This window comes from Mobula birostris, chromosome 21 (assembly GCF_030028105.1).
Source record: "Mobula birostris isolate sMobBir1 chromosome 21, sMobBir1.hap1, whole genome shotgun sequence".
NCBI lineage: Eukaryota > Metazoa > Chordata > Chondrichthyes > Myliobatiformes > Myliobatidae > Mobula > Mobula birostris.
In genome coordinates, this window is record NC_092390.1 from 53,441,820 (window position 1) to 53,467,962 (window position 26,143).

The 26,143-nt window shown below is 41.2% G+C and overlaps 1 protein-coding gene across 1 annotated transcript in view; it reads right to left on the minus strand.

The window, feature by feature from the left end:
- Positions 1-5,956: 5,956 nt before the first annotated feature.
- btbd16 (BTB (POZ) domain containing 16) overlaps positions 5,957-26,143 on the minus strand; it is a 126,574-nt gene continuing 106,387 nt past the window's right edge. Inside the window, exons 16-17 of the mRNA XM_072239790.1 lie at positions 10,746-10,934; positions 5,957-6,235 (exon numbers count right to left, since the gene is read on the minus strand). Coding sequence (XP_072095891.1) covers positions 6,167-6,235; positions 10,746-10,934 — 258 coding nt within the window. The 3' untranslated portion in view covers positions 5,957-6,166. The remainder of the gene's footprint in view (positions 6,236-10,745; positions 10,935-26,143) is intronic.

The following is a 26,143-nucleotide window of genomic DNA, read 5'->3' on the forward strand; positions in this document are numbered from 1 at the left end:
TGTAGAGCTGAGGACTGGGTTCTTGAATTAGCTGCATCTGTAGCTGGTGGTTCTAGCACAGTTTAACCTGAGCATTTTGATAATAGGTAGGTTGCTTGAACCTCTTCATTGAAACAACACAATGAGGTAGGGTGACAATGACCGGTGAGGAGAAACTGTGACAATGGGCTGCTTGAATTTACCTTAATTTTTATCTTTAGCCACCTGGTCTCATCCTATCAGAGATTTTCCTTTTGTTATATCCATCCCTTCCCTACCCTCTTGGCAAAAATAAAAGTTTTTTCTCTTCCTCAGTTCCAATGAAGGGTCCTGGACATAAAACATTAAATCTGTCTCTATTTCAAGAGACGCCACAGAGACGTTCTAGAATTTTCTTCCTTTGTTTCAGATTTACAGCATTTGCAGTTTAAACAAAACATTTCACATTCTTTTTTGCCCCTTTTGTCGGTAACGATAATGTCTGGACCATCCGTGAAGAATTCCTCAATGCTAAACGTAAGGAAACACTGTTCCCTCTAAACTGCACGAGTGTGTGGCTGCGCAGTAACTGAAATGCTGTGCACACATAGCCCCTTTTTCCCATGTAGCTATTCATTCTAAATTTGCATATCACAATAAAAACATATAAAGTGCCGCACAGTTTTCAGGTCATGTAAAAATTTCCTCTTCAGACCAATGGTTTGTCTATGCAGCTGAAAAAAGAAATTAGAGGGAACACTGTAAGGAAATTATTTAATAGAATTGACATGTTAATTGCATATTTGGAAATGAATCCTCAAGCATTTGGCTTTGAAGTAATCAAAATGTAGATGACTTTATATCAGAAGTAATGTTGGGTAATGGAATCCTGATTTAGGTCTTTCAATAGATTCCAAATCAATAATTATGATTTAATTATAATTAGAGAAGGATATAGAGGTTGAAGAACAATGAATCAAATGGGCCAGGAAATATAACTATTACAGGTGGATGATGGGAGAAGGATCAAAGTGAGTTCATTGGAAATATTGTGGGGAAATGGCCAGTTTTATTTCAGAACTTGCATCCAGAGTAACTAACTGGAAACTGTGTTTATTAATATTCCCCATGAACATGTGACTTAATGAAACAAAGCATTATGGGTAAGTATTTTATATTAGTAATTTACCTAGAATTCTATTCTAGGTAAAGAATGAACTGGAGACCATTCTAGGTGGAGGCTGAACCATTTAGGTGTACATTTATTTTTGCATGCAGAAAAAGAGTTTGATATGTAGATACAGACATAGCCTGCACTTCCAACCTTTACACAACCTAATCACTATAATCACTAGATAAGAATAATCCTATCTTGAGAGGTGAAGTATCAATCTATCAGAGTGAAGTTCCAATGTACAGATAATTATAAAGCCATATAGCCACTACAAAGATATTACAAAGAAAATGGAAGTATTTAAAATTGAGGAATTCAAAAGCATGAAGTCATGATTCTAATCATTAGATTGTGTAGGATGATGTTAAGTTCATAGGGTAATGTTGCATATAAAAAGGTCTTTGTTTTCTATGTTTCACTCCTAAAACCATGGACTTATCACTCTTATTGCTTTACTGATGATTATAAAAGATAGCTTCTTGTGCTGTCCAGCTTGCAATTTGATTTCAGTGTTGTTTTAACATCCCAAATTCTAACTGAAGTTCCTTAACTGGCATTGAATATATTAACACACACAAAATGCTGGATGAACTCAGCAGGTCAGGCAGCATCCACAGAAATGAACAAACAGTCAACATTTTGGGCCGTGATTCTTCTTCATGACTGGAAAGGAAAGGGAATAACACCAGAATAAAAAGGTGGGGGGAGGGAGGGAAGGAAGATAGCTGGAAGGTGATGGGTGAAGCCAGGTGGGTGGGAAAGGTAAGGGGCTGGAGAGGAAGACATTTTAGGAGATGAGAGTGGACCACAGAAGAAAAGGAAGGAGGAGGGGCACTAGTGGGAGGTAATAGGCAGGTGAGAAGAGGTAAGCAGCCACAGTGGGGAACAGAAAAAGAGGGGAAGGGAAGGGAATTTTTTTTAACTGTAAGGAGAAACTGATATTCATGCCATCAGGTTGGAGGCTACTCAGACGGAATATAAGGCGTTGCTCCTCCACCCTGAAGGTAGTCTCATCATGCTACAAGAGGAGGCCATGGACCAATATATCAGAACGCGAATGGGAATTGGAATTAAGATATTCACCACTGGGAAGTTCCGCTTTTGGAGGAAGGAGCGGGGGTACTTGTCAAAGTGGTCCTCCAATTAATGACGGGCCTCACCAATGTAGAGGAGACCACATCGGGAACATTGGACACAAGAGACTAGTCCAGCACATTTGCAGGTGAAGAATTGCCTCACTTTGAAGGATTATTTGGGACCCTGAATGGAGGTGAGGGAGGAGGTGAATGGGCAGTTGTAGCACTTTGGATGCATACTGGGATAAGTGCTGGGAGGGAGATTAGTGGGGAGGAATGAATAGATAAGGGAATCACGGAGGGAGTGATGCCTGTGGAAAATGAACCGGGGGGGGGCGAGGTAAAGATTTGTTTAGTGGTAGGATCCCTTTGGAGAAGGTGTAAGTTGCAGGAATGATGTGTTGGAGGCTCATGGGGTGGTAGATCAGGACAAGAGGAACTCTATCCCTGTCAAGGCGGCAGGAAGATTGAGTGAGCATGGATGAATGAGAAATGGAGAAGATGTGGGTTAGGGCAGCATCAATGGTGAAGAAAAGGAAACCTCATTCCTTGAAGAAGAAGGACATCTCATGTCCTGGAAAGGAAAGCGTCATCCAGCAAACAGCTGCTGTGAAAACAATGGAACTAAGAAAAAGGACTAGGATTTTTACAGGAGGCAGGATGAGAAGAGGTATTTCCTAGATAGCCATGGGAATCAGTAGCTTTATAAAAGATGGTTGACAATTTGTCTCCAGAAATGGAGACAAAGAGATCATGAAAGGGGAGAGCACGCATCATAAATGGACCAAGTGAATTTAAAGGCAGCGCGGAAGTTGGAGGCAAAGTTGAACTGATGAGCATGGGTGCATGAAGCAGCAGTCATCAATGTAGCAGAGGAAGAGTTAGGGAGCATTACCGGGGAAGGCTTGGAACATGGACTGTTCTGCATAGCCAGTCAAAAGGCAGGCATTGCTGGGGCTCGTGCTATCTCTAGGGCCTGGAGAAAGTGGGAGGACCTGAAGGAAAATTGTTGAGGGTGAGGATGAGGGGGAAGAGGAGGGTGGTGATGGAGGGGAACTGGAAGGTCTGCCAGATGGAGGAGGGTGGTGCTGGATCCCAGAAAGAAGAGGGTGGTGGTGGATTCTCCCCTTGACGCCATTCCTCCTTCCCTTTCTCTTATGGTCTACTCTCCTCTCCTATCAGATTCCTTCATCTCCAGCTACCTGGTTTCACCTATCACCTTGTAGCTCCTGCTCCTTCCCCCTCCTCCACTTTTTTATTCTGGCGCCTTCCCTTCTCCTTTCCCGGCCTGCTGAGTTCCGCCAGCATTTTGTGTACGTTGCTCCATATGTCCAGCATCGGCAGAATTTCTTGTGTTATTGAATATATTAGCCATTGCTCATTATTAAGGGTTTTAATATTTATTCTCAATGTCAGGTAGGTGTTGATCAAGTGAGTCATCCTACCTGAGCAATTTAATGTGGAAATCATCTGAACATAGAGAAAAATTGAATCTTCATGCATAATTTATATGCAACAAAGTCATATAATGTTCATGGTCATTAGTAGTTGAATATAGTTCTTTATAGCAAAAAACTACAGTGGTTTATGGTAACAGATAACAATGGGACAGGGCTATTTTGATAATAAATAAAACTTTGTTTATGAAGATATAGCAATATTTACTTCAAGAAAGTAAAAACAAATTTTAAGCTTTGAAAAAGATATCTTGTACTTGAAGTTATTGCATAAAATTGAGGAAAATAGAAGTGCTGTGCCGACTGGATTCACAGAGGCAGACCAAAACGTTTAGATATTTCTATGGTTTGCCAACAAAGGAGTGCTTAAATAGAATCTGCAGGCAGGATATCCTATGAACAGTTGCTCATACAATCAGATGATTCTCTCAAAAGTTAAAAACAAAATGTTTACAGTCCTGGAAAATATTGCATGGACCCTTTTTAAAAATCTTTCTGAAGTTTGGATATTTCTATTAAAACCCTGAAAGCAACTAATTTTAAATGTTCAGCATTTGTCAGTTTTTCTTTCATCGTGCCATCATTTGAGATGCAGACATTCAGGCCACCCCCGCATCTTACATCAGAAAGGACCATTGTGTTCTCAAACTCATTAACTAAGATAAAGGTTTCCTTGTAAAGTTGGATCAGTTCACTTGTTAAGGAATCATCAGGTCTTTTTGAAATGAATACCGGTTTCTGTTTGCAGAATATTTCTAGTTGATGTTATCACAAAGAATCTAAAAGGCTGCATTATTCTCTGAGTTTATTCATCCAAAAATTATATATTAAAATGTTCAGCTTTCAGCTTAAAGAAAATGTTCTAAAAATGGTAACTAGCCTTGAATTATAAAGAGGGCTGAGTTCAGCTTTGAAATATTGGCCTCAGTTTGCAAAAAATGCAGATGATTTCTATGACTTGATCTTTCTTTTTCAACTCTAAACCATGTTATTAAAAAAGCAAGGCTCTACTTAGATTTACAGAGCATCTTAATTGCAACAGAAGTCAAACTTAAACTTTCTCAGCACCCTGGTTTTTTCCACTTGTTTGGTATCATCTGCTTCAAAGTTCTTGGAAAGATATTAGTCTAAATACACAAAGGTTTTGATCTTCATCTTGACAGGATACAGAAGGTTGCTAAGAATTCACTCAGTTGGTCAGCTCACCATTTGCAAATTTTTATGGACCTTTACGAAAATCCCAGTTAAATAAAATATATTAATGGGTTTGAGAGTGACTTATTCCATTCACAAGTGAAGAGCAATAAACATATTTACCAAGTGAACATTTTCAAGGCTGGACAATTGATCAGAAGATTCCATTGTCATGTACCTTTCACTAGGTCTTATAACAAAGAACCAAAAACATATTGGATCTGTTCAGAGTCATACTTATTGCTAGCAATAATAAGAAACATCTCCACTCCTCAATGACTGGAGACTGATTCTCATTTACAGCTTACCAAGTTGCTTTTTAATGCAAGTTTTCAGGCTATGCTTTGACCGTTATATGTTCTTCAGGTCAGCTCTTCCACTTCAACACAGCTGCACTTCCCAAGGCCCTCCCCTTAGTTACACAATGATCCAGAACATTACATGCCTCCTGTCATGAACACACTCAGCATATAGCAAAGCACTATGGGATTTAATAGGTTCAATTTTGTTATATCATAAAATTAAATATATAAAAATCTCAATGATTTGAATATATTTCTACACCGTCTTCCCAATTTGCTTGAACTGGATGAAGGTAACGTGGACATAAGTATATCATGCTGAACTAGCTTCTTCATTTGATCATTTGTAATGTACCTTGTTGTATGACATGGGCAATCATGGTCTTTCCACATAGTGTCTTTACAAGATGGGTGGTGCCAGTCACTATTAAACTTTTCAGAGATTGGTTGGTGTCAGTGATTGCATAACCAGGACTTGTGATATGCACCAACTGCTCATATGACCATCCATTGCCTTCTCCCATGGCTTCATGTGACCCTGATTGGGGAATAAGGAGGTGCTACACTTTGCACAAGGATCATCTGTGGCCTAGTGGAGGGAAAGAGCACCGTACACCTCCTTTGACAGAGATGTATCTCCTATCTAAGCTCATTTATGTTGTCAGGATTTATTTGGGGACCTTTAATCTTTCCCAGTATAACCAAGATAACTCCTTCCTGTCAGAGTTAGAGAGAACCTTATCTCTGCTGTGTATTTTTAGTACTGTATTTCTCATTTGTTTTTAACCAAGGCCTTTGAATTAACCATTGAAATTAAAAGTTTTAACAAAAAAGAATCACAACAGCTTTTCAGAAAGCCGTTTATCAAAAGAAAACTCCCAAAGAGAGGTGGAGGGGGGGAAATATTGCATCCCTTGCAGAATGAAAATACCAGATCAAACAATCATGATGTGAACATTGATATTCAAAGTTTTCAATGATTTCTTATTGTTTTACTTGATTTCTTCAAGTTGCAGGAAAAAGAAGAGCAAAGGTCACATATACAGGCATTGTCAGTCTATCCACTAACAGAATCTGAAAAGAAACATAAGGATCATTAATTTTCTTTGATAAACAATTAAGAATGAAACACATACACAATGTTTATATTGTTTGGTGATTTACATCTGGCAATGTGAAGTCAAACATTTCTATGCAAAGCTAGATAGATATGCATAGAATATGTACTTAGAGCTGTAATATCTTACAGCTGTTACAGACTTTATGTATCAAAACACAATATAGCAATGTCCCCAACAAAACTTCTGACTGTTGCAGTAACATCTGCTTCATTAATGTCAGCAGCAAGCTAATGATCAGCAGAAAAGTACTGGTTAAAAAAGGTTAAGAAGGTGCTGATTAAAGTCCTGAACTGGAGTAGGACCAAATTTGAGGGTATTACATAGGATCTAGTTGGGGTCGACTGGGTGATTATTTAAAGGCAAAGGAACGGTAGGTAAATGGGAAGCTTTTAAAAGGGTCACATTAAGAGTCTGGGGGAAGCTTGTTCCTGTTAGGTTAGACATGCCAATGATAGGGAAACCTGTCTGACGAGAGACATCGAGGCTCTGTTCAAAAAAGAAGGAAGCATCCATTGCATTTAGGCAGCTGGGTACATACGAATTCCTCAACAAATATACAGTTTAAGAGTAGGCTTATGAATGAAATTAGGAGGGCAAGTAGAGGGTATGAGATGGGTTAAAGATGATCCCAAAATTTTTAAGTTATATTACAGCCAAAAGGTGACTAAGGAGAGACTGACTGCTTAGAAACCTAGTCTCCTCCCAGACACTTTTTGAGACCCTCAGTTCATTGGTGTCTACCATAGATGTTGCGTCTCAGCTATCAACATTGATCATCACAGGTATTGTCAGTCAACATTGAATTCAACGTACAACTCCAACTTTTTCCTTGGGGTTACTCCCGGTCTTCCTTGTAAGTGGGTATAGCCGCAAGGCAAAGGAGATTTGTGATCAGAGTTCTCCTCTCCTAGATGAGCTGACAAGCTGCCCAAAGCAACTGGTTTTAAGGTGCCGGTAACCCACCTTTTCCTCTTCTCCTGTCAGTAGAAACTGTTCTGCTGGGCTTAGTAGCTAAGTCACACATGAAGGCCTAGAGCTGAACTTGGTTGTCAGAGGCTCTTCAGTGGGGATATTTAATAGGTAGTGGGAGCTTATCCCCACTACCCCCTTGGCTATGACAACCATAAGGCAGGGGTCCCAACCTTTTTTGCACCGTGGACCAGTTTATTATTGACAATATTCTTGCGGACCGGCCGACTTGGGGGGGGGGGGGGGGGCGGGGTGGTAGGGTTGCCAATGGACAAGAGTAACTGTCAAATACGTTGTGTTTACCCCGAGAAGACTACAATTACCATGAAGCCTTGCGCGGGCACCTGTGTGCGCATGCGTGTACGTGCCGATTTTTTTTCTACAAATTGTTTTTGGCGATTCTGTTCAGAGGGGGGTGTTAATCACGACCGGAATATAGATCAGTCAACTATAAGTCACTTTTTAGTGGCTAGTACACTCAATTTCCTTTCTAAAAGGGTTTATCTAAACGAATTTAATAATAAACACACAGCACATATTTTCCTCACGTGAATACAATGATAAGTCAATTACTGTATGTCACTTATAAGTTAATAGCATCATAACACTTAAGTAATGTTTGGATATTAAACACACAGCACATATTTTCCCCGTATGAACATATAAAATCACTGCAACACACCAATATTGCTGAATCAGTGGGAGCCCTGGGCTTGTTTCCCTGCAACAAGACGGTGCCATCGAGGGGCGATGGGAGACAGCGATACTTGAAGGGGGTTCCTTATGTCCTGTCTAGTCCGCAATTTAGTTTTCGTTGCATTCATTGCAGAGATATGTTGGAAATGGAAGCAACGTTTTCAGTGCTTTCGTGGCTGTCTCAGGATATTTAGCCTTGACTTTGATATAGAATGCTGGCAGAGACGTTATGTCAAACATACTTTTCAGCCTGCCATCATTTGCAAGCTCGAGGAGTTGATCTTCTTACTGCGCTGACATGGATGACGCGCGGGTAATGACCTCGCGTGCGTTCAAGCTCAACAGTGGGCGTGACAGGGTATGAGGAAAGGTGCAGCTGACTCCTATCACCAAATCATATCGTTTCCTCGTGGCCCAGTAGCACGTGCTTTGCGGCCCGGTGGATGGGGACCGCTGCCTTAAGGAACCAGTCACCCTTTTACTGTTAATATTACAGTATGTTATACAACATTTTCTGCAGCTATATGTGGAACCACAGGAAGTAGATAAGATTTTTAATGTCTAGTTCTTCTCAGTGTTTACTAAGGAGAAAATCGTGGCTGCCAAAGAAATGGGGGATAATAAGTAATGAGATCTTGGAACATATGCATAATAGGAGGAAGGAAATATAACAGCCTTAAAGCACAAGACCAAATGCATCTCCAGGCCTCATGGATACCTTGGAAGAAATTGTTGAGGTCTTTGCAGAGACATTTGCTTCATTATTAACCACTGGTAAAATTCCTGAAGAATGGAAAGTGTTGTTCCAATGTTGTTCCATTGTCCAAGAAGGGTAACAAGGACAGGCCAGGGAATTATACAGTGGTGATACTGTTTTTCAGCAGTAGGGAAGCAACTGGAGGGAATTCTGAGGGACAAGATCTGCCATCACTTGGATAGTCAAGGCCTGATCAAGAATAGTCAGCACAACTTTCATTGTGGAGGTCATGTCTGATGAATCTTTCAGAGTTTTTCAAAGAGGTAACGAAAGGGATTGATGAAGGTAGGGCAGTGGATATGTCCATACGGACTTTAGTAAAACCTTTGAGTAGGCCCCACGTGGCAGACTCATCTGGAAGATTTGGTTGCCTGGGAATCAGGGGGAGCTTATGAGAGGCATTCATAATTGGCTTGATATCAGGTAGCAGAGGCTGATGGTTGGTCAATTCTCCAACTGAAGGTATGTGACTAGTGGGTTCAGTGTTGAGGTCTCTGTATTCATTACTTATATAGTAATTTGGATGTTAATATACTGTATGTGGCACATGTAGTAAATTTGCTGAAAATATTATATTATCTTGTTGATAGTGAAGCAGGTAACAATGAATTGCAAATAGGTATTGTTCAGTTAAGAAGATGGACTAAGGAATGGCAAATGGATTTAAACTTAGACGAGTGTGATGTAAAGTGGTTTGGACAGTCAGACTGGGGTAGAATCTATACAACATACGTCAGAGCATTGACAAAATTCGAAGTAAATTTATTATCAAAGTACATATACATACACATGGAATCATTTTCTTGCAGGCATACTCAATAATCCATAATAGAATAATAACTGTAATAGAATCAATGAAAGATCACACCCACTTGGGCAAACCAGTGTGCAAATGATAACCAACTGTACAAGTACAAAAAGAAACAAAAAATAAATAAGCAATAAATATCGCAAAATGAGATGAGGAGTCCTTGAAGTGAGAGGAACAGAGGGAGCTGGGAGTACAAGAGCACAGTTCATTGAAAGCAGACACACGGTTAGAAAAGGTGGTGAAGAAGGCAGTAGTTGTATAACCAGGACTTGTGATCCCAGCTGCTCATCACTGGCTCCTATGGCCTCACGTGACCCTGATGTGGGACTGAGCAGATGCGACATCTTGCCCAAGCTAACCTGCAGGCTAGTGGAGGGAAGGAGCACCTCACACCTGCTTTGGCAGAGAAGTATCTCCACGCCGTCGCCCGGCACCCTATTATAAGAAAGGTAGTCAAGATGGAGAAGGAGCAGAAAAGATTCATGAGGATACTCCCAGACTAGAGGGCCTGAGTTACAGGGTGAGGATGGCCATGATGGATCACTATTCATTGAAGCACAAGAGACTGAAGGGTAACCTCATAGAAGTTTATAAAATTATGAGGAAGACAGTCACAATCTTTTCCCCAGGGCTGGGGAGACAAAACTAGAGAGCACAGGTACAAAATAAGAGGGAGAGATTTAAAATAGACCCGAGAAGTAATTCTTTACACAGAGGGTAATGAGTACATGGAATGATCTGCCAGAGGAAGTGGTCAGGGCAGGTACAATTCCAACATTTAAGACACATTTGGATTTGTACACAGAGGGCAAGGGCTTGAAGGGTTATGGACCGAATGCAGACATCTGGGACTAGCAGAGAGGATGCTGATGTCGGCCTGGAACAACTGGGTCAAAGGACCTGTTTCGTATTGAATTTCTCTTTGCCTCTGAAGTTAGATATATGTCTGCTATGAAGGTTTACACAGGTGGTGCAAGTAGTCAGAGAAAAACTCAAAAACAGCTTGGGGCAATTACAACAAAACATTTATTGATATTCCTACTCCTAGTTTCACTGTCTTTATATCCTTTGATCCCTGGTCAATTATTAATATCAGAAATCAGCTGGCAATGACTGCATCCACATATAATGGATTGTTAATCTGTTAATTTTTAATTAGTAGGTTCCATTTTGGCAGTTGTTGGTGGGTTAAAAAAGATAATTATTAATAATGTTAAAACAATGACTTACCTGGCTTTGGCAGGACATTTTGGTAACACCAAATTTCTGGCATAAGTAACCAGTTGTAAATACTTGCCATTCTTCATCTATTTCTGTCTGTACTAGGATTTCATATTTCACTTTACGTTCCTGTCTTAAGCTGAAAGCATTGCGTTCAGTAATTCCAAAAGGTATATTTGAATCTGCATGATTTAATCTCTGGAACAGCAATAAAACCAAGAGTTCAGAATCAGGTTTAACATCACTGGTATAATGTCATGAAATTTGTTGCTTTGTGGCGGCAGTACAATGTAATATAAAAAAAATGAAAAAACTATAAATTACAATATGAACTGTGTGTATATATATATATATATATTAAATAAGTAGTGTAAAAAGAGAGCAAAAAAATAGTGATGTGATGTTCATGAGTTTACTGTCCATTCAGAAATCTGTTGGCAGAGGGCGAGGAGCTGTTCCTGAAATGTTAAATGTTGAGTGTGTGTCTTTAGGCTCCTGTACCTCCTCCTTGATGGTAGCAATGAAAAGAGGGCATGTCCCGGATAATGGGTTAATGCCTTAATAAACTACTACAGGTGTACTGTTGAAAGTATTCAGACTGGTTGCATCATAGTCTAGTATTGCAATTCGATTGCACAGGAATGTATAAAGGTGCAGGGAGCAGTGAACTCAGTTTCAATACATCCCCACCATCAGTAGTATCTGCATAAGGCACTGCTTCAGGAAGGCAACATCCATCATCAAAGATCCTCACCATCTGGGCTATGCTATCTTCTTACACTACCATCAGGCAGTAAGTACTGGAACCTGAAGTGCAACACCAACTGATTCAAGAATGGCCACTTCCCTTCAACCATTCAGTTCTTGAATCAACCTTCACAACATTAATCACTACCTCAGCATAGCAACACGTTCACAACTTTGATCACTTAGCGCTACAATGGATTTCAGTTTTTTTGTTCTAGTTGTGTTCTTTCTTTTCAAAATGGTGCATAAATTCTGCTTAATTTATGCTTCACTTAACAATGCAATCTACCTGATTACATTTGCCTGTGATGCTGCTGCAAGTAAGATTTTCATTGCACCTGTGTCTACACGTACTTCTGCACATAACAAGAAGATTGACTCATTGCTGACTGTGTAGGAAAGCAAACAATGACCTTTAGGAATGGCTCTTGCCAAAATAGCAAAGACTAGGGACTGGTAGGCAGGGTCAAAGTCCGATAAATCAGACAGAAGGATAGTGACAACCTTGAGCAAAAATGGGTGTTCAGATTGGAAACTGAAAGAGAGAAGCGGATAACATAAGGTTGAAAGGAGACAATATGAATTGGGAATAACTTTTTAGGGAGAGGGATGAGGCAGATTGTTTCAGGTAAATAGTGGCAGAAAGCAGAGCTCGTCATCTGTAGAAAATTTGTTTAGCAATGGAATGGAACATACCTGCTCTCTCCAACTTTCAAGCAGTTCTGTAAGAACCACCTGACTGCCGAAGCAGGCTGCCTCCATTCTCTTTCATGTTTATCTATTTATTGAGATACAGCGCAGAATACAGCCCCACTGACCCATTGAGCCAGCAATTCCCTGATTTAATTCTAGCCTAATCATGGGACCATTCAAAATGACCAATTAATCAACTAAACAGAATGTCTTTGGACTGTGGGGGGGGGGGGGGGGTGGAGGAACTGGAGCACCAGGAGGAAACCCACATAGTCTCGTGAAGAACATACAAACTCCTGACAGGCATCGGCGGGAACTGAAATCATTTCACCCGTACTGTAAAGAATTGTGCTAACTATTATGCTACCATGTTCTGGGTTTTCCAACAATAGGGAAAAATATCTGAACAATTTGAAGTTATAACAGCTTATAATCGCACCATACTGCTCTGTTCACGCTTGCCACTATTTATCAGCCAGCTGTCCTGTGTTCAGTTTGCGTACCCGATTTTATTATTTAAATTATGTTACTAAAACACTGTAGTGAACATGATCACCATCTTGATCCCTTCTTGCTAAGATAATGGGGATTAATATGACACTATTATTTTACCCCAAAGCAATATTATTCAATTTTCTTTAAAAGATAAAAGGCAGACATGAAAGATAAAATGCTGTGAATATTTAACTAATGCTAATTAAGTTAGAACAAATTGAACCAGATCACTTGCAGAATATTTTCATCTAATTTGCATTGTAAATGCAAATATTACATAATTATATTGACAGACAGAGCTACATATACTCATTTGATCTTTCTGTAAATTAATTTAGTGAACGTCTACAATTATGCATAATAGAGGCCACAGTTCTTTTTCTCGCTATTTTCTTACATATACGCATATACTGCCTGGCTGCTCTTGGCATTCAGATTTCATTCTTCTGTAACTTGCAAACATTTACGCTAAAATGAGCATTCATTGTGCATTTTAAAGATCTCTAGTAACCAGACCAAAGGGATATTGTGTCCTTGCAATGGCAGTCCATCATTTTGAGAAAGGTTATTAAAGTCAAAAGTGGACATGTTATATGAGAACACAATATATAGGAGCAGAAACAGGTCATTTGGCCCATCGAATCTGCTCCACCATTTCATTGTGGCTGATCCAATTTTCCTCTCAACCCCAATCTCCTGCCTTCTACCCCACATTCCTTCATGCCTGACCAATCAAGATATCTAGCAACCTCTGCTTTGTATATAAAAACATGGCCTCCACAGCTGTCTGTGGCAAAGAATTTCACAGATTCACCACTCTCTGGCTAAAGAAATTCCTCCTCATTTCTGTCCTAAAAGGACTCCCTTCTATTCTGAGGCTCAGTCCTCTGGTTTTAGACTCTTCCCTCCATAAAAAACATTCTCTCCACATCCACTCTATCAAGGCCTTTCACTATTCGATATGCTTCAATGAGGTCACCGCTCATTCTCATGAATTCTAGTGAATACAAGCCCAAAGGCAATCAAATGCTCTTCATATGACAAGGCATTCAATTCTGGAATCATTTTTGTGAACCTCATTTGAACCCTCTCTAGTAACAGCACATCCTTTCTAAGATAAGGGGCCCAAAAGGGAGGAAGATAAAGAATGGCAGGGTGAAGGAACCATAGGTGACAAGTGAGGTGGAAAATCTAGTCAGGTGGAAAAAAGCGGCATACATGAGGTTTAAGAAGCAAGGATCAGATGGGTCTATTGAGGAATATAGGGTAGCAAGAAAGGAGCTTAAGAAGGGGCTGAGAAGAGCAAGAAGGGGGTATGAGAAGGCCTTGGTGAGTAGGGTAAAGGTAAACCCCAAGGCATTCTTCAATTACGTGAAGAACAAAAGGATGACAGGAGTGAAGGTAGGACCGATTAGAGATAAAGGTGGGAAGATGTGCCTGGAGGCTGTGGAAGTGAGCGAGGTCCTCAATGAATACTTCTCTTCAGTATTCACCAATGAGAGGGAACTTGATGAAGGTGAGGACAATATGAGTGAGGTTGATGTTCTGGAGCACGTTGATATTAAGGGAGAGGAGGTGTTGGAGTTGTTAAGATACGTTAGGATGGATAAGTCCCGGGGCCTGACGGAATATTCCCCAGGCTGCTCCAGGAGGCAAGGGAAGAGATTGCTGAACCTCTGGCTAGGATCTTTATGTCCTTGTTGTCCACGGGAATGGTACTGGAGGATTGGAGGGAGGTGAATGTTGTCCCCTTGTTCAAAAAAGGTAGTAGGGATAGTCCAGGTAATTATAGACCAGTGAGCCTTACGTCTGTGGTGGGAAAGTTGTTGGAAAAGATTCTTAGAGGTAGGATCTACGGGCATTTACAGAATCATGGTCTGATCAGGGACAGTCAGCATGGCTTTGTGAAGGGCAGATCGTGTCTAACAAGCCTGATAGAGTTCTTTGAGGCGGTGACCAGGCATATAGATGAGGGTAGTGCAATGGATGTAATCTATATGAATTTTAGTAAGACATTTGACAAGGTTCCACACGGTAGGCTTATTCAGAAAGTCAGAAGGCATAGAATCCAGGGAAGTTTGGCCAGGTGGATTCAGAATTGGCTTGCCTGCAGAAGGCAGAGGATCGTGCTGGAGGGAGTACATTCGGATTGGAGGGTTGTGACTAGTGATGTCCCACAAGGATCGGTTCTGGGACCTCTACTTTTCGTGATTTTTATTAACGATCTGGATGTGGAGGTAGAAGGGTGGGTTGGCAAGTTTGCAGACGACACAAAGGTTGGTGGTGTTGTGGATAGTGTAGAGGATTGTCGAAGATTGCAGAGAGACATTGATAGGATGCAGAAGTGGGCTGATAAGTGGCAGATGGAGTTCAACCCAGAGAAGTGTGAGGTGGTACACTTTGGAAGGACAAACTCCAAGGAAGAGTACAAAGTAAATGGCAGGATACTTGGTAGTGTGGAGGAGCAGAGGGATCTTGGGGTACATGTCTACAGATCCCTGAAAGTTGCCTCACAGGTAGATAGGGTAGTTAAGAAAGCTTATGGGGTGTTAGCTTTCATAAGTCGAGGGATAGAGTTTAAGAGTCGTGAGGTAATGATGCAGCTCTATAAGACTCTGGTTAGGCCACACATGGAGTACTGTGTCCAGTTCTGGTTGCCTCACTATAGGAAGGATATGGAAGCATTGGAAAGGGTACAGAGGAGATTTACCAGGATGCTGCCTGGTTTAGAGAGTATGGATTATGATTAGAGATTAAGGGAGCTAGGGCTTTACTCTTTGGAGAGAAGGAGGATGAGAAGAGACATGATAGAGGTATACAAGATATTAAGAGGAATAGTTAGAGTGGATAGCCTTGCCTCGTCCCCAGGGCACCACTGCTCAATACAAGAGGACATGGCTTTAAGGTAAGGGGTGGGAAGTTCAAGGGGGATATGAGAGGAAGGATTTTTACTCAGAGAGTGGTTGGTGCATGAAATGTACTGCCTGAGTCAGTGGTGGAAGCAGACACACTAGTGATATTTAAGAGACTACTAGACAGGTATATGGAGGAATTTAAGGTGGGGGTGATTATATGAGAGGCAGAGTTTGAGGGTCGGCACAACATTGTGGCTGAAGGGCCTGTACCGTGCTGTATTATTCTATGTTCTATGTTCTAAAGGTGCTCACAACACTCGAAGTGAGGACTCTCCAGTGCTTTATAAAGTCTCAACATTACATCCTTGCATTTTCTATTCTAGTCCTCTTGAAATGAATGCTAACATTGCATTTGCCTTCCTCACCACAGACTCAATCTGCAAATTAACCTTAAGGGAATACTGCACAAAGACTCCGAAGTACCTTTGCACCTCAGTTTTTAATATTTTCTCTCTTATCAGAAAATAGTCAACCCTTGTATTTCTTTAACCAAAGTGCATAACCATACACTTCCTGACACTGTATTCCCTACGTCTTTTCTTTGTCCATTCTCCTAATTTGTCACCTTCTGGCCCTATGTCACCTCTTTCTAATGATTGATTTAATTTTTTACCAACAGAGCAATGTCACCCTCTCTGCCTTCCTGCCTGTCCTTTCGATACAATGTGTATCCTTGGACATTAGCTCCCAGCTATAATCTTCTTCCAGCCATGATTCAGTGATGCCTACTACTACGTCGACTCAGGCCTAGGGGGCCAGCGTCGGGCACGATGATGGACTCTCTACTTCTCCCTCTCCCTCATCAGTGTGTTCAGTTCATCCACATTAGCCGCATCACTGTCTTTGAGAAGCGTGTTGACCATAGTCTTGGGAGGGTGCCCAGGGTTCATCCTCCCATGCTTGGACTCCCATATGATGACTAGGCTGGCAGGTAGCTCGGGATGGCGTAGACAGTGCCCCGCTAGTTGCAGTCTTCTCACCTCGATTTTAGTGGTGAGCATCTGTAGGTCGTTATAGAGCTCAACGTTCGTCATGTGCTGTTGCCAACTCACGTCAAGAGCCATCCGGAGCACTGTGACTGTCCGCTCTTAGGACCTCTTGCCCCCACCCCCTGCCACCACCATTATCCAAAGTGATAAAGTGATTTACCTGTTGTTGAGGGGAATGGGATTGCCACAGGGATATTCTACACCAGCTCTTTATCCCCTTTCCCCTTCCTGACTGTCACCCAGTTTCCTGTGTCCTGAATCTTGGGTGTAATTACCTCTCTATATGTCCTATCTATCACTCACTCAGCCTCCTGAATGATCTGGAGTTCGTCCAGTTCCAGCTCCAACTCCTTAACATGGTTTGTTAGAAGCTGCAGCTGGATGCACTTCTCGCAGTTGTAGTCCTCCGGGACACTCCCTCCGGGACATCTCCCTGTTGTCCCACATCCTGCAAGAGGAGCATTCCACTATCCTGCCTGGCATCTCTACTGTCCTAGCTGAGTAGATATAAAGAAAAGAACGAAGAAACTTGAGCTTTTCTTTCCATTGCTTTCTCTGACTGAAGCCTCTGAGAGCTGAAGCCTCAAGATCACCTCCCTGACTATGTCCACTTAGATGATGGCTGTTGCAATGATGCCCACAGTGCTTGTCCCTGCCTTCCTTTAATTTGCTCTTGCAAATCAATCTCAAATGTCGATTGGCCACTAGTCAAAGTTCTTTTCCACTGTACTGACTCGGTTCTACCTTTTATCCTCAGGCAGTGTGGAGGGCTGTATCCACTACTTTTTGTAGGATTTCTTATCCAAGACCAGGCCTGTCAACATACTCTCCATTACACATCTATTCAAACTTCTCAAATTTTTAGATGTCATGCCTAATCTTCAAAAACTCCTATGAACTAGAGGAGTTGCCATGCATGCTACACAATTGCACTCATATGCTGGGCGCAGGACAGGTCCTCCAAAATAACACCAAGGAACTTAAAGTTGCCGACCCTCGCCACCTCCGATCCTCTGATAAGGACTGGCTTATGGATTCTGATTTCCCTCTCTTGAAGTCAATAAGCAGCTCCTTGGTCTTGCTGACACTGAGTAAGAGGTTGTTGTTATGGCACCACTCAGCCAGATTTTCTACCTCCCTCCTATATGCTGATTCATCACCAACTTTGATCTGGCCTACAAGAGTGGTGTTATCAGCAAACTGGAATATGGTATCTGAGCTGTGCTTAATGGAATTGATAGAAAGTTCAAGGCTACAGAATAAAGCAGAATATATCAGAAACACACAGAGGTCTAGAAATTGCAGTGCGCTCATTAAAGGCACTCTACATGATCATTGTTTGGTATGCCACTGATCATTTCAGTGAGCATTCACAGATTTCAGTAGTGTGACTGGTTAAAGCTCTGTGACATGACTGAACTGTGTGGTCGGGAATCTTTCAGAGGGTAGGCCTCAAAATCCCCGGCCTTGCCTGCTTTTGGCGACCGAGAAGGAGGTCGAATCGTTTGGACAGAGATGGCGCTCAGAACTCGGTGTCGGAGAGCTGATCAGAGCTCGAAGTTTTCGGATGACTCAAGAGTCGGATTGTGGTCGGCATGGCAGGGAGAGTTTTTCTTCTTTCTCCTGTCTGCATGAGATGTGGGACATTTGAGAAACTTCGAACTTTATTGTGCTCATGGACTTCTTCATCAAGTTATGGTATTGTTGCACTGTTTGTAACTATGTGTTATAATTATGTGGTTTTGTCAGTTTTTTCAGTCTTGGTCTGTCCTGTGTTTTGTGATATCACACCGGAGGAAATAATGTATCATTTCTTAATCCATGCATTACTAAATGACAATAAAAGAGGACTGCATGGCTTCATAATCTAAACATCCTTTACACCGAAAGGAAGATTTTGCAGTCTGATCCGGTACTGGGAATGGGGCATGGTTAGGAATAAAACAAATGTGTTAGTCAGTTCACATTTCAGTACTAGCTGACCAGCAGGGCTGTTTGTGCTCTGTTGGGGAAGATGAGAGTGAGCCAGCTGCCTATGGATAGACAAAAAGCAGAGAAGTAGAGATCAGCATGGTCATTGGGAAGCACAGGGTCCACCAGATGGAGATTGAAAAGTAATGCTGTGAGTGCTTTTAGGACCAGGAGCAAGATTGATCCATGGGGCAATACTGTCCATTTTCTCTGACAAACTAGTCATGGGCATTAGCATATTTCATTTTGGGAAAAGTCCATTTTCAATAAATGAGTGCTAAAATTAAAAGCAATACTTAACTGAACATCTTTTTCCTTGGTAAATACAAAGGGGAAGTACTCATTTAGGACCTTGGCCACATCACAGGACTTCACAAATAGATTGGTCCCTTAGGAGACCCATTCTTTCCATGATTACACACTTGCTCCTGGTGTACTTATAGAATGTTTTGGATTCCCATTAATCTTACTTGGCAGGTATATTTCATCGTGCCTTTATACCCTCTTGATTTTTCCTTAAGATGTCTACACACCTTACATTCCTCAAGAAATTCCCTTCATCCCTGTTGCTTATACCTGCCATATGTTTTCTGCTATTTCCTGATTAAACTTTCAACATCTTTTGTCTTTCAGGTTATCTTGTCTTGCCATTTTTTGCCATCCACACTCATCAGAACATTCTGGCCCTGAACTCTTACTAACATTCTTTTAAGAAACTCCCACTTGTGAACTGCTGTTTTACCTGCAAACATCTTCTCCCAATTTGTTTTCACTGGGTCGTCTCTTACATTATTGACACTAGACTTCCCCCACTAAGAAAGAAAGACACTAAGAAAGAGAGAAAAAAATCCAGACTTAGTTACTATTCATTCTCCTCAATGACGCCAACACTCTTCAAAGCCCACACTTTGACCTCAGACACCCCTCATAAAATGTTTATTCACCACCTCCAGCAAAGGGGCATCTAACTCTCTAGGATTAATGTGAACAGTTATTTTAGAGGACACATCATTTGGGAGATGATGCAGGTAAGTTGTCACATTTCCTGTGCCTCCTGAACTTCGACAAGGCTATAATCATGCCGAAAGAGAAAGAATCGTACGTGATTCCTTGGATATTTTGTGCTTATAAAAATCAGTACTTCATAGACCTGGAAGAAATTAGCAAGGCCGTTCTCTAAATGCATTTCAAAATTCGGTTTATTCACTTTAGAATATCTAGCCCAATATTTTTTTAAATGTTGAGTAATTGATAAACGTCAGTGTGGAAAGGGTTCTTGGTATTTTGGCTTATGAACTTAGAAATAGCAAGCTGTCAGTGGTGCAAATGGTATGTTGCCATTCATTGCAAAACGGTAGGAGTGTAAGAATAAGGATGTCTTGTTGCAATCTTGCAGGGTTTTGGTAAGACCACATCCTGGAGTATAGTGCAGAGTTTTGCTTTCTGTGCGTAAGGAAGGCTGTAATTTCCATGGAGCTACTGAAATATAGTTTCAGTAGACTGATTCTCACAACAATTAGGTTGTCCTCTGGGGAGACAATATAGCTATTCTATTCTCATGAAAATTTTTATAATAAGAGATGTAAATTTTGAAACATAACCAATTCCTACAGAAATTTTTAATGTAAATGCTGAGAGGTTACTTACTTTGGCCTGAGTATGTAGAATGAGGGGATAGTTCCAAGATAGGGATTGGCCATTTAGAATTAAGATGAAGAGAACATTGGCATTGAATACATTTAGGAGTTTGGTGGATGTTTATACACTTATGGAATCAAGGGACATGAGAATGATACCAAAAGGTGGACCAGAGGTGCAGTCACAGCCAAGAAGTCTTCGATGGTGAAGTGGTCATTTTGTTTACAACAGCATCTAAGATTTTAAGGTTAAGACTAGCTTTATTTGACACAGGTACATCAAAACATTGAAACATGCAGTGAAATGCTCTGTTTATGTCAATGAGCAACATAGTCCTAGGATGTTTCTGCTGCCATATAGCATACCCACAACTTACTAACCCCTAAACATATGCTTTATGAATGTGGGAGGAAACCGGAACACCAGGAGGAAAACCATGCGGCCATGGGGACTTCTTGCCGACATTGGTGGAAATTGAACCCCATTTGCTAATCGCTGGCATTGTAAAACATTGCGCTAACCAGTATGCTACTGCGCCACCCTTATGCTACTTAAAGTGCTTATGTTTAATGCTCTTATGTCTTAAACCTTTCTGCATTGTGAAACAAGATTCAAAACTGGTGCCAACTGTCATAATACAAAAACTGTGATTCGGATCTTTCCACTCTTAGATATAAAAATTATTTATGTTTAACAAAAACAACCTGTTTAACTGTATACCATAAATATGAGAAATTCTGCAAGTGCTGGAAATCCAAAGCAACACATAAAATTCTGGAGGAACTCAGCAAGTCTGGCAGCATCTATGGAAATGAATAAACAGTCAACATTTCAGGCCAAAAACCTTCTTGCAAATGAGAAAAGAAGGGGTAAGATGCAAGAATAAAAATGTGGAGGGAGGGGAAGGAGAATAGCTAGAAGGTGACAGGTGAAGACAAGTGTGTCGGAAAGGTAGAGGGCTGGTGAAGAAGGAATCTGATAGGAGGCAGAGTGGACCATAGGAGAAAGGGAAGGAGGAGGGGCAACAGGGAGAGGTGATAAGCAGGTAAGAGGACAGAGTGGGGAATAGAAGAAGAGCGGAGGGGGAGGGAAACATATTTTTACCAGAAGGAGAAATCGATATTCATGCCATCAGTTTGGGGTTTCCCAGATGGGATGCAAGGTGTTGCCCCACCATCCTAAGGGTGGCCTCATCATGGCACAACAGAAGACCATGGACTGTCATGCCAGAACGAGAATGAGAATTGGAGGTGAAATGTTTGGCCACTGGGAAGTTTTGCTTTTGGTGGTTGGCGCAGAGATGCTCAATGAAGCAGTCTCCCAATTTACGACAGGTCTCACCAATGTAGAGGAGGCCACATGGGGAGCCCTAGACACAATAGACCACCCCAGTTGATTCATAGGTGAAATATTGCCTCACCTGGAAGAACTGTTTGCGACCCTGAATGGAGGTAAGGGAGGAGGTGAATGGGCAGATGTAGCACTTAGGCACCTTGCAAGGATAAGTGCCAGGAAGGAGATTAGTGGGGAGGGATGTATGCCATCTGTTACTATTGAACAAATTCAATCATCTGAGCACTAGAGAGAGCACATACTCTCTTAAAGCCATGGGTAGAGATTTGATAGAGGAATCCAATCTGGTCATGAAGATTTCCAATAGGGATACATATGGGTGTGTCTTTCGAAGTTCAAAGTACATTTTTTATTCAATTATGTATACCATATACAACCTTGAGATCTATCTTCTTGCAGGCAGCCACAGAACAAAGAAACACATTAGAATTGATGAAAAATCATACACAACAAACACGTGCAAATAGTAATAAAAAAGTAAATAGATAACACATAGAGCATGAGTTGAAGAATACCTAAAAATGAGTCCACAGTTGTGGAGTCATTTCAGTGCTGAGGTGAGTGATGCCAGTCCAGAAGCCCATTGGCCGTAGGGCAACAATAGTTCCTGAACCTGTTGGCATGGAACCCCAAGGAGGGAGGAGTTGACGGTCGTACAGAGAAGAGGGGTTATTGACTTCAACAATTTTAATCTGGCTTGATGCTTTAATCAGCACAGATTTGTTTTCTGCTCTCAGGCCTCAACGCAGTGCCCACTCCCAGTGATGGCCACTCGGCCATACCTGCATTCTTGAGAGTCAAATTTGTCATTCCCACTATGTTTAAAATAAATAAATTTTATTAGGATTTCTCAACAATTATGATGAATGCAATCAACTTTATGTTGCACAAACCTCTTGGTGTTACTTATTGATACATACTACTTTAACTCTTCCTTGGCTGAAGGAATAGTTCTGGTGGGAGCTGAACGACCATCTGATAATCTGCATAGTGATCTGAAAACCTGTGATTTGCCATGGTGCTTTTATCCGAATCAATGTCAGGGGTTTCTTTTTTACTGTCAGCTAATGAGTTTTAGTAGTGACTTCAGAGTCCTTTGTACAGGTTGCATGGAAGTTATACCAACATTGGCCCACACTGTGGCTGTCTTTTTATGGGATGCAGTTAGCAGCCAACATCCATTCCAAGGCCACAGACTACCATGGCTTTCCCACCACCCTACCTCTTGTGAGGATACTACTTCATTTCTCACTTTCTTGACTGCCATTGTATCAGGTGCCTCTAAGTTACCTTTGTTCTTTCTGAACTATGGCTTTACCTCTTCCATGGTTAACAGAGTCTATTTTCTACAGCAGTGCTCTTATCCTCTCTCATCCTGGTCAGAGTTTCCCTGATCCTACTCTCTCCACCCAGCCTCTCCATTTACCTTCCATATTTCCTGCCACCTTCAATATCATTCCAGGTCCAGATGCATCTTCCTCTCCCCTCACCTTTCAGTGTCCCTAACAAGTGTTCCCTTTGTGACTCCCTGGTCAGCCCTCTTGCTTTCATCTTTCTTTCCACCTCTTCCCATATAAATGTGAGCAGCCGGCAAAAATAGCACTTCCTTGCACACCAATGATGTCACCTCGACTGGTGACAAAACGTTTACAAGCTCCAGGCTTGGCGAACAACTCTACAAACAACCTCTCCCCATCCCACAGAACCAAACACTTCTTCCAAGTGAAATCAGTGAAGCAATGACTCACTTACATTCCTTCCAGTCTCATTTATTTTACCTAGAGATATAGCACTGGCACAGGCCTTTCCGACCCTATGAGCCCCCACCACCCAATTACATCTATGTGACAAATAAATCTACTAACCCGTACACCTTTGGAATGTGGGAGGAAACTGGAGCACCTGGAGGAACCCATATGGTCATGGAAAGAACGTACAAATTCCTTATGGACAGCAGTGGAATCGACCAGGTCATTGGCATTGTAATAGCATTACACATTTAGAAACCCAACACAAATTGATTGACTTCTTTGTGAAGCACTTATGTTCAGTCCACAGACCTGACCCTGAGCTTCCTTTTGCCTATTACGTTAATTTTCCATCCCACTCCCACTCCAACCCATCTGTCTGTGGCCTCCTGAACTGTTGTAATGAAATCCAATGTAAGCTGGATCAACAGCATGTAATTTTCTGTTTGGGCACGTTGCAGTCTTCTAGACTCAATAGTTTCAGATAACATGCTTTCTGTTTGTATCGGACTGTCTGGTTTTGCCATAAGACATTCATCTGTAATATTGGCTGAGCACTGCCAGGCAATCCATAAAGCTTAAGCAGCTTTATTAGTGCTTGCTCACTTTAACTGGTCTCATCTCATGGCCTTTGCCTGTCTTTGCTTCTGTCCTCTCTGTAAATGCCTTCTTTAATCTATCACCCGCTTTATTTCCTTGGCACACTAGCCTCACCCCCTCAGAAATATTCTCTTTGTTCTGTACATGCCTCCCCCACGTTCTCTGGAATTTAAAACTAATTGATTTTCTCTCTTGGTCAGTTTTAGCAGAAGGTCTTTAATCTGAAACATCAGCTCTGTTCTCCTTTCCACTTCTGATGTTTGGCTTGAAGAGAGTTTCAAAAGTTTCTGTTTTCAGTTCAAACTTGCAGTTTTTTTATTCCATTTTTATTAGTGCTAGTTGTCTACGTGGGCCAGCTGGTGGTGTAGTGGCATCAACACTGGACTTCCAGGCAGATGGTTCTGAGTTTGAATCCTGATGGGCCCCAACCTGGGCAGTAGCAGTATCTACGCGGAAGAAAGGCTTGGCAATCTACTTCTGTATCTTTCCATGAAAACCCTATGGACAACTATACTATCAATAGGGGAGCCATGAGCCAATGACAACTCAGTGGTACTCAGTAGTAACAGTTGGCTAGAAAGGTGCCTTGTTTGACTATAAGGTGCATTACAGATAAGGCTACTGTGCTTTGACTTGAATTGTAAGATCTTTCAATGATCATGTGTATGGAGACAAGTATTTCATCAACCTGGGTCTCATATTACATCATGCCCCACTGAAATGTTGCCTTAGATATTTCATAGTGAGATTCTGTAAGGGTGTTCTCAGCAAGGATGGATGGATGGATGGATCTCAGCAGATGGACTGTTCCAGAAACCCAAGTCAAGACTTTTGATATTTCATAGTGCTCATTAGTGCTTAAATGAAAAAAGTGTAATCAACTCATTTTGAACTTCACTTTGACTAGTTGGGCAAGTGGTTGCTTCTGATCAGATTGGAGTAAATGACTGATATGTAGGCTAACAGTACTTTTCAGGGATGACTAAATTCTTGTTCTGGAAAGAGAGCAGATAATGGACTGAGTGGCACACCACAATGCTCATATTATCATTCCGTACCATAATGTTCAGTTTTGCATGGAGTTTATGAAGTTATTTGACAAATCAAAGGACTGCTGATTATAAAAAAGAACTTCAATGCACTTGTTGAATCTCAATAATCTGAATATCATCTGAATTCTCTAAACAATTCACTATTCATCTCTAAAATATATTTAATTTATAATCTGCCATTTATTCCATTTTTTGGCTCCGACTATGTGCTTGATTTTTTTCTGGAACAAGAGTTGTGGTGATTGTCACCAGTACAGTTTGTACATAGCAATTCCTTCTTATGGCACATTCTCTTCTTTGTCATAGTCTCCTTATTAAGATTCCTCCATCAGTTCAAATACATTTTTTAAATTTGAACATTCTGCTTTCCTTCCTGTTCATGCTCCTGCTTTAGTATCCAAGACATCTTCAAGGAGCAGTGCCTCAAAAAGGTGGTGTCTATCATTAAGGACTCCTCACCACCCAGGATATGCCTTCCTCTCTTTGTCATCGTCAGGAAGGAGATGCAGATGCCTGAAGGCACACACTCAGCAATTCAGGAATAGCTTTTTCCCTGCTGCCATCCAATTTCTGAATGAACACTGAACCCATGAACACTATCTCACTGCTTTATTGTTTCTATTTCTGCACTACTTATTTAATTTAACAACCATAAATATATAAATATTTACTGTAATTCACAGTTTTTCTCTATATTAACATGTACTGCTGCTGCAAAGTTAACAAATTTCACGATATATGCCAGTGATATTAAATCTGATTCTGATTCTTAAGTGGATGGGCTACGGCAGCAGAAGACCACAAACATGCACTCAGTGACTATTTTATTAGGTACAGGAAGCACCTAGAAAAGTGGCCACTGAGTTATGCCAACAATTGTAGTAACATTTTCCTTCATGAGATGCAACCATGAGACAGCCTACTAAAAGATGACAATCAATCATACAAAATGCTGGAGGAACTCAGCAGGCCAGGCAGCATCTAGGAAAAGAGTACAGTCGATGTTTCGGGCCGAAACCCCTTGACTGTACTCTTTTCCTAGATGCTGCCTGACCTGCTGAGTTCCTCCAGCATCTTGTTTGTGTTGCTCGGATTTCCAGCATCTGCAGATTTTCTCTTGTTTTTAAATCAATAATCATAACCCAGATTATGCACTAAATTGGTTAAATGCTTTGTCATCAGTGTCTTATGATAACTTGGTACAGG